The sequence below is a fragment of the Pseudozyma flocculosa genome, assembly GCF_000417875.1.
Source record: "Pseudozyma flocculosa PF-1 unplaced genomic scaffold scaffold00002, whole genome shotgun sequence".
NCBI lineage: Eukaryota > Fungi > Basidiomycota > Ustilaginomycetes > Ustilaginales > Ustilaginaceae > Pseudozyma > Pseudozyma flocculosa.
Window position 1 is genome coordinate 900,216 of NW_006920870.1, and position 15,606 is coordinate 915,821.

Below are 15,606 nucleotides of genomic sequence, written 5' to 3' on the forward strand. Positions count from 1 at the left end.
GTGTCAGCCGGAGGCGTCGTGGTGTCGGCAGGGGGAGTGGTAGTGTCGGCAGGAGGGGTGGTGGTGTCCGCCGGAGGCGTCGTGGTGTCCGCAGGAGGAGTGGTGGTGTCAGCCGGAGGGGTGGTGCTACCGCCATCAGCCGGGGGCGTCGTGGTGTCAGCCGGGGGCGTGGTGGTGTCAGCCGGAGGCGTCGTGGTGTCCGCAGGAGGCGTGGTGCTACCGCCATCAGCCGGGGGCGTCGTGGTGTCAGCCGGAGGCGTGGTGGTGTCGGCGGGGGCGTGGTGGTGTCCACAGGAGGCGTGGTGCTGCCGCCATCAGCCGGGGCGTCGTGGTGTCCGCAGGAGGCGTGGTGCTGCCGCCATCAGCCGGAGGCGTGGTGGTGTCAGCCGGGGGCGTCGTGGTATCGGCAGGAGGCGTGGTGCTGCCGCCATCAGCCGGAGGCGTGGTGGTGTCAGCCGGGGGCGTCGTGGTATCGGCAGGAGGCGTGGTGCTGCCGCCATCAGCCGGAGGCGTGGTGTCGGTCGGGGGCGCAGGCGAGCCGCCGTCAGCCGGAGGCGTCGTCGAACCACCGTCAGCGGGAGGGGTGGTCGAGCCGCCGTCGGCAGGCGGCGTCGTCGAGCCACCGTCAGCCGGAGGAGTCGTCGAGCCGCCGTCAGCCGGAGGAGTCGTCGAGCCACCGTCGGCAGGAGGCGTCGTCGAGCCGCCGTCGGCCGGAGGGGGGGTCGATCCACCATCAGCCGGAGGAGTCGTCGAGCCACCGTCGGCAGGAGGCGTCGTCGAGCCGCCGTCGGCCGGAGGGGGGGTCGATCCACCATCAGTGGGCGGGTTAGGGGCAGCAGCGGTGACAGTCTTGGTCTCCGTGGCCGTGGCAGCCGTCTTGGTGACGGTAGCTGGGGCGTTGGTAACGGTGACCTTGGGGCCGTCGACAGTCACAGTCTGGGTAGCCGTCGAGGTGGCCTGGACGGTGCGGTCCTCGGTGATGGTAACCGAGTTGGTTGCCGTGGCGGAGACGGTCTCGGTGACGTTGACAGCGTCGCCGGTGACGGTCGCGGTGACGAAGGCCGTCCTGGTCTTGGTGCGAGTCCAAGGCGCAGTCTTGACCTTGGTCGAGGTGACGGTCTGGGTGATGGGGTGACCGTGGTAGCGCGTGATGGTCTTGGTCGTTGTCTTGGGCTTGTAATGGTCGACGCCGTAGACGATCTGGAGGCAGGCCTCCTGGGCGACATCGCGGTAGGCGCGCAGCCAGCGGGGGACGCTGGCGGCGCGACGGTCGAGCGGCTCGGGGGTAGGCTCGACGACGTTGCCCTGGCCGTCGACGGTGACGGTGACGGTGGCGGTGGGCGTGACAGTCTCGGTGACGTCGTCGCCGGCCACCGTGACGGTCTCGGCGGCGGAGGTCTCGGTGGCGGTGGCGGCCTCGGTGACGGTGGCCGTCACGTCGTGGTCCTCGGTCTGCGTGGCGAAGACGGTGGCCACGGTGGTCTCGAAGGTGCTCTTGTTGGTGGGGATGTCGGTGACGGTGGCGTTCCTGGTCTTGGTCTTGTAGTGGACGGGGGTCTTGGTCGAGGTGACCTTCTTGACCTTGGTGACAGTGGGGTGCACCGTCTTGTACTTGAGCTTGGTCACGGTCTTCTGGTGCGGGTGGGCACCGTTGAGGTAGGCCGAGCACCAGGCCTTGGACGAGCCGGGGCGGGCGATGATGATGCGCTTGGCGGCGTTGATGCGAGCCTGCTGCTTGCTGGTCGTGGCGGCCTCGGCGACATCAACGGGGGCCGAGAAGGCCAGGAAGAGGCCGATGAGGAGGAGCTTGGGGCTGACCTGCATGGCGGCGAGAATTGGGTCAAAAGAGTGTAGAGTCGGGTCTGGGGTTGAGTTCGATTGGGAGCCGGAGAGGATCCAAAGAGGGCCGAGTGGGGCAGGTCAGGGAAAGGGGAGGGGAGTGAGCGAGGAAGCGGGGAGGGGAGAGGGGTTGGAATGGGATCTTGATGGGGATGGAATGGGATCTGAACGGTGAGGGGCGCCAAGTCTGACTTCTTATAGGCCGGCGAGCGCGACGATGGTGTCCTGGGCGAGTTAGTTAGGCGTCTGCCGTGTAGCCAGGGCTTCCATGATGCGGACGGGTGGTGCTGCGACTGGCCACTGTGTGTTCATCGGTAAGCTCGAGGACGGCTCCGGAACACTGTCTCGAGCGGCCCTCGACGTGGCTCGAGGTGGATCAACAAGCACATCACGGGCCGAGGACGGTCTGGCCTTGTGTGAACGCCGAACGGCGGACGGACGAGGGACGACATGCAAGCGGCGAGCGGCCCCTCCCGACGGAAGGGAGACACGAGGCTGTCGTCGGTCATCAAGGCTCTCGGCATCGCGGAGGGGGCGAGAGTAGCCCTTGGCGTCGTGCTGGGACGACGGCACGGCGACCTAAAGATAGACACGCCTGTGAGACCGGCGCAATGATCGACAGAGCGAGCAAGAGCGCGTGTGAGTCCGACGGTCAGCTGCTGTTCGGCTTGTCAGCAGCCTCCCCGCCCTCGGACGCATGCAACAGCCGGTGAAGGGTTTGCGTCCCGACCGAGGCATCTGCGATCCGGGCAGCGGCAGCGTGAGAGTGGGCCCAAGTGGATTGAGCTCAGTGTGTCCTGGCGCGTGAGTTGGTAAAGTAGAGACGGCCAGGCCCAAGGGAGAGGGAGACAGCAGCAATCTGCAGGGATTGGATCTGACAGGCTCGAGGCAGGGCACCATTGGCGAGGCCGAGGCGCAGCTCGCCATGAAGCGATGCGAGCACGGGAGGCGGAGAAGGCGGGGAAAGGACTGCCATTGTGGGGAGGCCACGGAGCGTGGGTCGGGTCTAGTGGTGTGCGCGATGATCTGCAGAAGCCACGTTGCCCCGTGGCCGCCGCCATGCGCCTGAATTGCGGATGCGGTGGATACGATGGCTGGGAGGAGGGGAGGGGCTGGGCACTGGACGCCCAAACAGGAAAGGGCCACCGAGAATCGCGGGTGGGCCGGTGACGGAGTGAGGGAGCAGGTCGGGCAGAGGAGAGGCAGTGAAGCTTTCGATCCGGACGGCGATGGAGCGGTGTTGCTGCAGCTGCTGTTCCCGGGCCGTGTTGGTGGTGGCGCTGGGTCGGTGGTGGTGGTGGTTGTTGTGATGGCGGCGGTGGCCGTTGGTGCGCTGCGCCTGGCAGGAGAGCTTTGCTGCCCGCCCGCAGGAGCATGGCCGAGGGACAGCTCGACTTTGCCTGGCACTGCTTGACAGGAGGCTGGAGGCGGACGGCGGCTTGGCCTGGCCTCGGCCCCTCCGCCTGTGCGCACGGCTGAGTTGCAACTTCGCCGAACGCGGCCAAAAAGGCGGAAGGCGGGAAAAGGTGGCCTTGGCCTGGCAGCAGCAAGCACCAAGCAGCCCACCGCCAGCTAAGCTTCTTCGCAAGCGGAGCCAGCAGCAGCGCGGCCTCGCCTCACCTGCCTCCCGGTCCACCACCCACGGCCACCAGCCCCATCTGGCCTCTTGCCTCGCCTGCTCCTCGGCTTTTCCTCCGCTCCGCCACCGCCATCTACCGACGCCGACCCTCCTCGGCTGCGATATCGGGTCAGCCCAACCGCACCCGCAAGCTGAATCGGCGTCGATCATCGCCCGCGACTACCTGGCTCGTCACAGCGACAAGATGCTCGGCAGACATCTCTTCGTCATCAACGGCCTCGCCCCTCGGCGGCTCGGACAGCCGGCGGCCGGGCGGTCGTTCCATCTGGCAGCCAGCGTCGTCGTAGTGCCTCGGCCACAGCTGCAATCGCAGTCTAGCAAGGCATCCGTCGGGTCCTCGCTGCCATGGTCCAATTCCTCGCTGCCATTCCCACATCCGAATCGTCGCCGCCGGACTCAGCTGCTTCGGACACCAGCATTGGGGTTCAGCAGCAGCGCAAGGCTATGCGCCGTCAGGGAGTACGACGAAGAGGAAATGAGAAACCGTCGGAGCTGGCTCGCCAAGTTCCAAGACGTCAAGCTGAGAAGGGAAGACTACGACACCAGCTTTGCTCGGAGCAGCGGTCCGGGCGGTCAGAATGTAAACAAGCGTGAGTGCGCAACCGGCCTCTGAGCTTGGCGAACCGTCCGCCGTTCAAGCCCGCACTGTCCTGACGATCGACACCGGACACCTCGACTTGAAACCCCTCCGCCACGCGGTCACAGTAAACACAAAGGCAGAGGTGCGCCTCGACCTCAGCCAGGCAGCGGCCAAGCCGCCCCCGCCGGGCACTCCAGACGCCAGTCCGCGCAGCTGGCTCACCCGCGATCTCGCATCCAGGCTCGCCAAGCAGTCGGTGAGTTGCCTCCGGATGCGCATGGACGTCCGCGTGCGCGTGCGCGCGCGCTTGCGCCCCTGTCCCGTGCCATATCGCCCAGACTCCACCGGTCTCCTTACCCGCTGACAAGCCTTCGCCTGGCCCACTGCTTGTTTACCTTCGCCCGCCGTTGCCGCCAACAGTCTTACTACGTGGCGTCGTCGCACTCGCTGCTGGTCACGAGCATGCGCCATCGGACACAGGAGGCCAACCTGCAGGACGCCCTCGACAAGGTAAGGCAAAGGCACGCTCAGCCGCACGGGGGAGATGTTGATCCACTCCTCTCCGCCCACCCTTCCTCGTGGCACAATGTCTCGTCCGAATATACGCTTACCGTGACTCGACGCCTCGCCCCTCACTTCCGTCTCAGCTTCACGCACACGTGCTCGAGGTCGCATCCGAAGGCATCGTCGGCGAGACGAGCGAGGAGCAGCGCCGCAGGGTGAGGGCGCTCGAGGCTGCAGAGCAGCGCAGGAAGAAGGCCAACAAGATCAAGAGGAGCGACGTCAAAAGCGGCCGCAAATTCAAGGGATAAACAACCGGGCGACCTGACCAGCGTTTGCCGCGTATCCGTCGCGCTGCCGCGCCAGTCCAGCCAAGGCAGGCCACGCGGATCTGGCCACGCCCTCGCTGCCTGTCAAGGGACCGACGGAATGGCTCGACGCGCCGATCCCAGCGTTCGACGTTCCGACGCGGCTGTCTTCGGGCGGACCACGGAAAGGATCAGCCGAGGTCCCACACCTTCAGGGTATCATCCGTCGCGTACCAGGAGCCCTTGTGCTCAGCGTCGGACCCTGGTCCTTCCTCGCCGGACCCGTCGCTGCTGCTGCTACCACTGCTGCCGCTGCTGCGCGATCGGCGTGCATTAGAGGAGCGCGAACCGCCACGTTGCCCATCAGCTGGCGGCCAATTCCGTGAGCCGCACGCGGACAGCAACAGGGGCCGGTGGGGATGGAACGAGACGGATCCCACGGCATCTGCATGGGTACCCAACCCAGACATCGCGATTCGATCGTGTCAGCGACATGGAGGCGAATCGAGGGACCAGCCGGCCAGGCGCAATCTGCGTCGACTCACCTTGATGCGCCTTCCACTTCAACACAGGCTCGATGCGGACCGCAGCGGCGTCGAGGTCCTCCTCTGTCCCGTCAACAAATCTCCCACGGTCTATTCGCCATATCGAGATGCAGCCTTTGGCGTCGCCGGCCGCCAGCATCCGGCCCGCCCAGTCAATGTCGAACCAGAACCTCTGCTGGCTGCTGGCAGTGGGCCTCGGCAGCGTGGCCAGCAGCGCTGCGTGCCTGTCCTCGCCGACTGCATTGTCCGCCTTGGCTCGGTGCGTGCCGGCGTCGAGAGGAGGGAAACTGAGGCGGTTCGGATCTCCGACGAGGCAGCGCGTGTCGTAGACCCTGATCGACTCTGACCTGCGGGAAGAGACAAAGAGGATGTGCGGCGAGAGCGGGTGGAAGGCGAGCTGGTGGATGCCGTCGCCGTCACGCTCCTGCCAGCCTGCCAGGCATGCGGATGCAGCCGTCAGGTGGCGCAAGCTGTTCCGCAGCGGGGCGTTGAAGGGCTGCGGGGGCGGCAGCCGGGCCGGATCGATAACATAGAGGCCGACCGTACCGGCAAACGTCCCACAGGCCAGCAGATCGCGCCGACTGGCCTGCGGGTAGCCTTCGTTGGCTTCGTCGTGCTGGTACGGTACGACGGCGAGTGCGGAGACGTGGCCACGCTGGCCTTCGCCTGCAGCCGTCGAGGCGGACCGGCTTTGGACCAGGGGGAAGCGCGAGTGTGTGTTGAGGCCAGGCGAAGCCAGCGAAATCACCGAGATCTGCGACCAGTCTCCGCAGTAGAGGCTGCAAGGGTGGCGAGGATGCAGCATGGATGCGGGTCAGTCGTACCAAAGCCCTCGCACGGTAACCTCTGCCTGGACAACGTACCGGCCGTGGTCCGGGCTGAAGGCGAGGCTGTGCGGGCCCACGAATCTCTCGACCTGGTTCATCATGCCGTAAGAGGCTCTTATCTAGAGAGGCGTGCAGGGAGAGGCGGTGTGAGCCGGGACCCCTGGTTCCTCGTCTCGCCTCTGCCGTGGAGAGGTGTGCCTCGTCACTCACGGAGCCATCGGTGCCATCGACGAGCCTCGTGGGCATGTCGCGGCAGCTGTGCGCAAAGCACCACGAGATCCGGTAGTCCTGACCGTGTTGGTCCATGCCCTCTCGACCCTCTCCCGACGTCTTGTCCTCTTCGACACCGCTCGCGGCATCGACCGGCGCGTAGGCAGGCAACGGATACCATATCGCGTCCAGGACGGGCGTAGGAGAGCGAACCACGGTCTCCCTGTTCAAATGTAGGCGTGCGGGCCTTCCGTCGGACCATGCCGCCTCTGCGGTGGTATGGTGCTCCGGCGAGGGTACAGCGTCCTCCAGCCTGAACACGCTCAGCCGATGCGACTCGCTCTGGGCCAGTAGCACGGTGCCATCTGGAGACCACGTCGCCCTCCGGTAGAAGTCGCGGGACTCCTGCGGCCCGCCCCGTCGTTGGTCTTCGGACCGCATGCTCTCGCGGCTAGGATCGTCGAGCTTGATCCTCTTTCTCTTTGAGGCCGTATGCGATGTTGTTGAGCAGCGCTGCCAGGCGGCGAGGACAGGTATGCCATCCTGGTGACCCTCGAGGCGCACGGCAGGAGGTTGTGGGTGATGATAGTCGTAGTCGTGGCCCGATGCGAGCACCTCCCCGCCGGCAGTATCATCGTTGTCCTCGGGACGAGCCTGAGCATCGGGCGGAGCGCCTATCGCGTCCATGCCGGGGTAGAGAGAGACCTGCTGCGATCACCGCTGCGCCGTCTGGCAGTCGGTCAGGAGGAGAGAGGGCGGTAGGAGCTCGTGGATGGTGTCGTCGAGGGCCGGTGCGGCTGCTTGCGAGCTCCATTTCGTCGGATTTGTGTGGCCCTTTTCCCCGCTCCACCTCTCAGCTGGCCTTCGCTCGGATGCCGGAACCAGGAAGATGGAGGGGGACTTGCCTGCACCCTGCGCTGACTGACCGAGGGAACACCTTCCTTCAGATCCAGGCCGACGCCGCTCTCGGTCCTGCCGTCATCACCACACACCCATCCGAACCCTCGCATCTCTCTCGCCCCTCACCGGCACACAGTTTCCCTTGCGGCCATCGTGAGCCGCCTCGGGACGATCCGAGGAGGGCCTCACCTACAAAACCGCGCCTGAGCCTGGATCCGTCGGGACCGGGCCGATGCGATGCACAGGCGGCCAAAGCAACCCTTGCTGGCCGCAGTCAATTGTGCCACCGCTCGCTGGCTGCGGCCACGCCACCCGTTTGCATCCCTTGCCGCGCTCCACTCGACGATAGCAGGCGCCGCTCCCCATAATGGAAGCGCAGATCGACCGAACGACGCCGGGACGCGGCCGACGAGCTCGATTCACGCAGGGCTGCCGCGCGGCCCCGGACCTAGCTTTTCGCCGCTGTGCTCGTCGACACCTTCAGGTCTTGGTTCGGCCCACATCCGCAGCTCCTCTTTGAGAGATGAACCGTTTCCCCGCCTGAAAGCACGGCTGGCATCGACGATGGCCGATGCGCCGACCGAGAGCGAGGCGGCCATCCCGCGCAACGCGGTGGGCGTTCAGCTGCTGCCCGTCAAGCTGCACGCGCAGCTGTTCCCAAAGACGTCGGACCCCGTTCCGCCCGTCGACAAGCTCGCGCTCAGTATCAGCAAGGACCACCTCAGTCAGCACGGTCTCAAGGCCAGCCAAGCCGCGACATTACCGCAGACGTCGTTTGACCTGCCCGCTCTCCAGGGGCGGGACCTCGCTGAGCACTTCTGGACCATCGGCCGGGAAGTGGCTCAGCCCTGGCTCGGAATGGCGCACGAGCTCGCCTCTTTCCAGCTCGTCGAGCCCCCGGAAGAGATCGACGATGAAACGGCGCGCAACATCGACGACTTCCGCTTCGACCCGGCAGAGTGGATCAACCTCGACCCGTCTCTCCGCACGCCGGATCACCTCAAGCCCATCAGGTGGTCGCAGGCACCGGGATGGACGCGCTACCCAATCCTCCGCTCCGAAGACGGCACCGAATCGGTGCTGGGCGCCGGCGAGAGCGTACCCTACCCGGACCAGGAGGACGACGCGCTCGTCTTTGACGTAGAGACCATGGTCAGCGAAGGGCCCTACCCCGTCATGGCCACCGCCGCCGGAAAGCGGGCCTGGTACAGCTGGCTCAGCCCGTGGCTCGTCGGGGAAGGCCCGGGGAAGGATAGCAAACACCATCTCATCCCTCTGGGCCCCAGCGGGCCCGATTCGCACCCGCGCCTGGTCGTCGGCCACAACGTCTCTTACGATCGCGCCAGGACGCTCGAAGAGTACTCGCTCGACCTCGGCTCGACGCGGTGGCTGGACACCATGAGCCTCCACGTCGCCACTCGCGGCATCTCGTCACCGCAGCGGCCGGCCTGGATGCAGCACAACAAGGCCAAGGCCGAGAAGCGAGCCAAGAAGCTGCTCCAGCAGAGCCAGCTGCGCGAAGAGACGCGCAGGGCCATCGAGAACGCCCTCTCCGGCATCGACTACGATGCAGAGGAGCTCGAGGGCCTCAAGCTCGAGGCGCTGGACCAGGACAAGGAGGGCGATGTAGGTTCGGGCGCCTCTGCCGAGGGGCAGGGTGACGCGGAAGGGCCAACCGAGGGTGAAGCGTCCCCCTTCGACCTCGATCTCGACGGCAGCGACGACGCCGCCGCAGCCAACGCCGCGTCCAAATCGACTTCTGCGTGGCTCGAGGAGACGTCGAAGAACTCGCTCGCCGACGTGGCCCGGCTGCACAAGGTCCAGCTCAAGGTGTCCAAGACGGCCCGCGACGCATTCGTGGACGGCACGCCGCGAGAGGAAATCCTCGCCAAGGTGCAGCACCTGCTATCCTACTGCGCCTCGGACGTCCTGGCCACGCACCAGATCTTCTGCAAGGTCTGGACCGACTTTGCCGAAAGGTGCCCGCATCCCGCCACCGTGGCCGGCGTCTTGCACCTCGGCAGCACCCTCCTCCCGGTCGACGACGAGTGGCTCGACTACAAGGCTCGATGCGAGCGACAGTTCAACGAGGTCAACAGCGCCGTCACAGAGTGCCTGCTGCAGCTCGCGGAAAAGCTCAAGGAGGAGGGGACTGCCGGCGTGTCGTGGTTGACTGCCGAGGCCATCGCCGCCGAAAAGCAGCCGTCAGCGGATGGGAAGCCAGGCTCTGGAGCAACGTCGCAGACAGCCCTCGACCGCCCGAGAGTGTGGTGGGAAGACGACCCGTGGTACTCGCAGCTGGACTGGACCCCAAAGAAGCCGAAAAAGGCCCGTCGCGCGCAGCCTGCGCAGGACGGTGAGGAGGTCGTCGCGGTGGCCAGCGCCTTCGAGGTGCCGGCATGGTACCGCGACGCCGTCGTGCGGAACAAGACCAAGAGCGGATTCGGGCCGAAGACGCTCGCGGCGCAGCAGCTGCTGCGCCTCCATCTGGATGGGGCGCCCCTGATCCGCGAGGGCAAAAGCTGGACGACGGTACCCGTCGCCGGCAAGGGCGCCATCGAAATCACGGGCAACATTCTCGGCGCACCCTCGCTGAAGAAGCACGGCGCGGTCCTCGAGAGCCGGGCAGGTTCAGCCGGCGAGCGCGTGCTGGCGGCCATCAAGGGCGAGCTGGATCTCGACGACGACGAGGTCGCCGCCCTGCTGCGGGAGGTCGCCGAAGCGGCAAAGGCGCTGGACCTTCAGACCGCCGCCAAGGATGTGCAGCTGTCGCAGCTCGACTGGAGCCCCAAGGAGCTTCGACGCGACGAGTTGATGGCCACGACCGCTGCTGCCGCCGCTGCGTCACTGAGCCCATCGCCGGACGGTTCCGGTGCCGACGTCGTCGTCGCGGCGGAGCCAGAGTGGTGGCCCAAGTGGTTTTGGGACCTGGTCAAGAGCTCGACGGGCGAATTGGCGGTGACGATCCGCTCGGCCGTCGCGCCGCTGCTGCTCAAGGTCTCGTGGCGAGGCTGCCCCCTGTTTCGCAGCCGTGAGCACGGCTGGACCTATCGCCTCAACGCGGACGAGATGCGCGGCTTCGTCACGCGCCAGAAGCCGTTGGCATTCAAGCTGATCGCCGACGAGCATCTGCAGGCGCAGATCGATGCCAACTCCCCGAGCCAGCCGTGGCCCAAGGGCCGGGGCGCACCCAAGACCCCCCCGTCGCTCGATTCGGGCATCCACTTCTTCAAGGTCCCGCACAGCGAGGGCGAGAGCGCCAACGTGGGCAGCCCCTTTGCGAAGAACTTCATCCCCTACTTTGAGGACGGCACGCTGCAGAGCCAGCACCCGGACGAGATCGGGCAGCGGGCGGCCAGGACGGCGCTGGATCTCAACGCGCAGTGCAGCTACTGGATCGCGGTGCGGGACCGCGTCGACAAGCAGATGGTAGTGTGGGACGGCGAGGCGGGCACGCGGATGGGCTACGGGCCGGGCGTCAGCGGGGCACGCAGCGAGAGGCCGGGCGAGGCGGAGCGTGCCAAGGGCCTGATCCTGCCGCAGGTCGTCAGCATGGGCACCGTTACGCGCCGCGCCACTGAAAACACCTGGCTGACCGCCTCCAACGCCAAGAAGAACCGGCTCGGCTCGGAGCTCAAGGCGATGGTCAAGGCGCCGCCCGGGTACAGCCTGGTCGGTGCCGACGTCGACAGCGAGGAGCTGTGGATCTGCAGCGTCATGGGCGACGCCCAGTTCGGCATCCACGGCGCCACAGCCATCGGCTGGATGACGCTCGAGGGCACCAAGGCCCACGGCACCGACCTGCACAGCAAGACGGCGAGCATCCTGGGCATCAGCCGCAACCAGGCCAAGGTGTTCAACTACAGTCGCATCTACGGAGCCGGCATCAAGCACGCCACGCAGCTGTTGCTCAAGGCCAACCCGTCGATGGTCACCGACGAGGCGACCAAGCTGGCCAAGGAGCTCTACGCGGCGACCAAGGGCCAAAACACGCACACCGACGAGCTCTTCGACCGCAAGTTCTGGTTCGGCGGCACCGAGAGCTACGTCTTCAACAAACTCGAGAGCATCGCGCTGAGCGATCGGCCGCAGACGCCGGCGCTCGACTGCGGCGTCACCAACGCCCTCACCAAAAAGTACCTCGGCAAGGTCGACTTTGGCAACGGGCGGCTGTCGGAGGAGTACATGCCGAGCCGCATCAACTGGGTCGTCCAGTCGAGCGGCGTCGACTACCTCCACCTCCTCATCACGTCGATGGAGTGGCTCTGCCGCCGCTACAGCATCGATGCGAGGTTCATGCTCAGCGTTCACGATGAGGTGCGCTACCTCGCCCGCGACCACGATCGCTACCGGGCCGCCATGGCGCTGCAGATCGCCAACCTCTGGACGCGCTCGATGTTTGCCTTTAAGCTGCAGATGGACGACCTGCCGCTGGGCTGCGCCTTTTTCACCGCCGTCGACGTCGACAAAGTGCTGAGGAAGGAGGCCGACGACCCCTGCGTCACGCCCAGCCATCCCGAACCGCTGCCGAGCGGCGAGGCGCTCGAGATCCAGCAAATCCTCGATGCCACCAACAACGGATCGCTCTACCTGGACGGCCGCACCATGGACAACCGCGTACCCGCCGTCGCATCCGTCGCCCTGGATGCCGTCGAGGGTCGTTCGCAGTTCCTGCAGCCCGACTTTCCGGCCTACGTCCCCTCGACGCAGATGCACCGGTCGACGGGTCAGCGCGGTCTCAACTATCTCCAGGCGCAGGCCTCCAAGGAGATTGCCGAGATCCGCGCGCTGGAGCAGAGGGCCAAGGTCTCGTCGTCCGCGGCGGCACCGGGGCCGAGCAAGCCGAGAGCAACCCGCCGCACGACGGCCGCCAAGGGCACTTCGCGGCTGAGCGAGGACGATTGGGTGCAGAGCTGCGCCGATGAGGCCTCCGCGACTGCCGCTCGGCCGAGTAAGCCCCGCGCGAAACGGGCATCTGCAACGGCGTCAACCGCCAAGTCGAGCGGTAAGGCGGCCGCCGCGGTCGGTAACGGCCAGCGCCGGGGCTTCAGCACGCGGAGCGCTGGCCCTGGGTCGCCGAGCACCCTTGATCTGGACTCGCTCTTCCCGAATCGGCCCTCTCGCCCCAAGCTGCCATTCTATCGGACCTTCGAGCACCGTAGGCGGATCCTCTACGGCCTCTACCGGCCGCTTCTGCGCAGCTGTCCCAAGGGTCTCGACGCTCTGCGCGGCTGGGTTCGCTACAGCGTGCGGAAGAGAAAGTCGCTGACCTCGGCGCGCCTGGTCGATGAGCTCTTCGAGGAAGGGTGCCAGCTCGTCGAGACATTTCGGCAGGCGGGCCGAGGCGACGCCAAGGCCATGCGCGCGCTCAAGCAGAAGGATCTGCGCATCCGGCGGCGGCTGCATCGTCTTAGCTGGCGGAGCTTTTGGGCCAAGAAGCTGCACGAGCTCAGGTACCCTCGGCGGATCCCGCACCACTCGGGTGCGCTGCTGCCGCCGACGATCTCTAACCGACCGCTGCCGAGGTACAAGCCGGTGCAGCCCGTGGCGATCAGCATGATGATCTTCAAGCGCCGCCTGGCACGGCTGCGGCGCGCGGAAAAGCTGGCCGAGGTCGACGAGCTGCAGGCCGCACAGCACGGCGACGCTGCGATGCTCCGCGACGTCCTCGACAGCGAGCAGCTCTCGTCGTGGACCGGCTTTCGTGAGTGGCGTCGGCACCTCGTGGCCCCTCCCCGCGCGGCCCTTGAGGGCTCTGGCATGCTAACCTCCGGCGCTTCCATCCCTCTGTCCAAGCACGCCCTCGTCAGACGAGACGCTGTCGGAGCAGCGCGAGGAGCTGCGCAGATCGTTTGCGCTCGACCACGCGCGAGCGCAGATGGTGTTTGACCGCAAGACGCTCGTGATGGCGAAACGGGCGCGTATCGCCAAAAAGAGGTGAGTAGTGTTGCCCGTGGCCGCATACGACGCGGGTTCGCCAACGGTTGCTGATGCCGCGTGCCGCTGTCCTGGATCGCGCGCAGAGCACACCTTCGAGCCAAGCACCAAGCTGTCCAGCGCAAGCGTGCGAGCGAGGAGAGCCAACTGCCGACGAGCAAGAAGCGCCAGCTCCGACCGCGCCCCACACTCACTTCTTTGTCGTCGTGGGAGCGGCTGGCCGAGCTGTAGCGGGATGGGGTGCCGTCGAGGCAAGAACGACGCCGCCACCGTGGGGCGCGGCGGCGGATGATGTCAGGAACGAGCAAATCTATAATTAGAAGCAGTTCCGTTGCCACGGAGGGTGTCGCCGTTGATGCCGACTACTGGTCATCCATGCGAGATCCGCCCGCGAAGCTGCAGCGCAGCGCAGCGTTTCTGAGCGCAGCGGCACGCAAGAAGAATCCGGCGAGGAGAGGCCGAACGGACCGAACCCGAACGCAAAGAGATGGGGTGGCAGTGCTCGCTTCGACCCGGCTGGATAGGGCCGGGCTCGGCCGCTTGTTCTCGACTGCGTACGGCAGTACCGCCCGCACAGAGGGATCCGACGCACGGCGGTTTGTTTCGAGAAACTTCTTAGAGATCTTGCGAGGTGCAAGCGCAGCACGGCCTTGCCTACTGGCTGGGCTTGAAAGGCAGCAGGCAGCCATGGTCGGGTTGCCGGCGCGGTACTGTAGCCGTCCGTTCAAGCGGCGGCGGTTGCACCGACGACGTAGGCATAGGCGGTGAAGCGAGCGAGGCGGAGGCGAAGCGAGGATGGGAGATGTGCGAGGCGCATAAGGTGCCTTGGCGGCCGCAGCACCGACCGTTCCTTCGTTCGTACCGTGCGCCGCCCCGCTCCGTCCGCCCGCCTGCCTACAGTAGCTGTTCGTCGTTCGGCGTGTTTGATCGACGTAGGGCGCCCATCTCAGACACAGCCTTGGCCGGTCCCAGCGGCGTGCGTACGCATGAGGGAGGCGTCGCTCAAGATGAGAGGCAGAGCACGAAGTAGTCGCACGACGGAGGGTCGCCCTTTCTTGAGCAGCCAGGGGGCCCTCACTCGACGCCGATCAGGACGCCTCGAGACTGCAGCGGTTTGATCGTCACCTCTCCGCCCTCGCCGCCGCCGCCACCATCCCCGCCACCATGCATCGCTTCCGCTCCCACCGGGCCGAATCGCGATGCGATGCCGGTACGGTGCGGTGGCGATGGCGATGGGCTCGCGGTGCAACGCAAAGGCAGGCCCACCCGGCCGGCGTTTGAAGTCGCAGCGGTCCAGCCTTCTTTCTCGGATGAGATGGCGTCATTTTGCAGGGTCGAGCTTTGGCCTGGCCTGGCCCGTGGATTCCGTTTTCAGCAGCGGCGGCACCGACGCTGGTTGACGTGCCTGCCTGCCTGCCTGCCTGCCTGTCCCGGCCTGCTCTTTCTTTTCCTGCCTGGCTTTGCGCTCCACGTCTCGCCTGGCCTGGCCCGCCCCATTCCACACCCGCTGCACGAGGCTCCCTTTGCCTCCGCCCTTTGGCTTGGCCTGGCCTGGCCTGCGTGCCCTTGCCCGAACCGGCGTCCCTCCGCGTCCAGCCCCCGCCTCGACGACGCACGACTCCGATCCGCCCCCCTCAGCAGCGTCACCTTGCCTGGCTGGCTGGCTGGCTGGCTGGCTGGCCCAGCCCTCTCTCGAACGAGGGGATTGGCGGGGCCTCCCTGTCTGTGCCGCCATCGGGACTGGCTGCCTGCCACAGAGGAGCGAGGCCAAACCCGAGCTCGTATAAGTACTCGCTCCCAGCGCCGCCTCGCCTCGCCCCTCTGCGCCATCCCCATCCTCACAAGACATCACCTGCCTCTGCCCCTGCTCTAGCCGCTGCATCCACGTATCGCGCCTAGGCATCTTCTAGCCGTCGACCACCACCACCATACCCGCCGGCTCATACCCGAACGACGATACCGGCTTTTCCCCTCCCTCTTATTCCCTCTAATCGATCCAACCCCCTCCACAATGGCTGACCTCCAGCGAAGCGGATCGGTGCTCGTCACCGAGATCAAGGCCGACCACGCCGCCCAGCCCTCGAACGGCTCTGCCATCAACGGACATGCCGTGCCCGGAACCGCGACCGATGGCGGTGCTGCCCCCGCCGCGCCCCTCGACCCGAGCCTGACCAGCCCGCCCGCTCACTCGGCGCAGGCGTCTCAGGCCAGCGCCATGCCCTCGGTCCTGCCGCAGGCTGTTCCCGGCCACGTTGCCGACGCCTCGCAGGCCTCGGCCACCGGCAGCGTCGCGCCGCAGCCCCAGGTGCAGCCCATCCAG

General features: G+C 66.6%; 5 protein-coding genes across 5 annotated transcripts in view; 3 read left to right on the forward strand and 2 right to left on the reverse strand.

Moving 5' to 3' along the window:
* Positions 1-451: 451 nt before the first annotated feature.
* Positions 452-1,824, reverse strand: PFL1_00952 (uncharacterized protein; the record flags this gene model as incomplete). The annotated part of the gene is made up of 2 exons (XM_007878452.1): positions 452-490; positions 847-1,824. 2 exons carry the CDS (start codon positions 1,822-1,824, stop codon positions 452-454), a joined length of 1,017 nt encoding a protein of 338 aa, XP_007876643.1.
* A 2,129-nt stretch (positions 1,825-3,953) lies between these two features.
* On the forward strand, positions 3,954-4,870 carry PFL1_00953 (uncharacterized protein; the record flags this gene model as incomplete). Its single annotated transcript, XM_007878453.1, has 4 exons — positions 3,954-4,068; positions 4,184-4,314; positions 4,479-4,568; positions 4,706-4,870. 4 exons carry the CDS (start codon positions 3,954-3,956, stop codon positions 4,868-4,870), a joined length of 501 nt encoding a protein of 166 aa, XP_007876644.1.
* A 188-nt stretch (positions 4,871-5,058) lies between these two features.
* PFL1_00954 (uncharacterized protein) lies at positions 5,059-7,136 on the reverse strand (the record flags this gene model as incomplete). Its single annotated transcript, XM_007878454.1, has 4 exons — positions 5,059-5,234; positions 5,413-6,191; positions 6,276-6,358; positions 6,450-7,136. 4 exons carry the CDS (start codon positions 7,134-7,136, stop codon positions 5,059-5,061), a joined length of 1,725 nt encoding a protein of 574 aa, XP_007876645.1.
* Positions 7,137-7,586: 450 nt separating this feature from the next.
* On the forward strand, positions 7,587-13,517 carry PFL1_00955 (uncharacterized protein; the record flags this gene model as incomplete). Its single annotated transcript, XM_007878455.1, has 3 exons — positions 7,587-13,053; positions 13,160-13,286; positions 13,373-13,517. 3 exons carry the CDS (start codon positions 7,587-7,589, stop codon positions 13,515-13,517), a joined length of 5,739 nt encoding a protein of 1,912 aa, XP_007876646.1.
* Positions 13,518-15,297: 1,780 nt separating this feature from the next.
* PFL1_00956 (uncharacterized protein) overlaps positions 15,298-15,606 on the forward strand; it is a gene marked incomplete at both ends in the record, with an annotated part of 1,323 nt that continues 1,014 nt past the window's right edge. The window contains one exon of the mRNA XM_007878456.1: positions 15,298-15,591. Within this exon, the coding sequence (XP_007876647.1) occupies positions 15,298-15,591 (294 nt within the window). The remainder of the gene's footprint in view (positions 15,592-15,606) is intronic.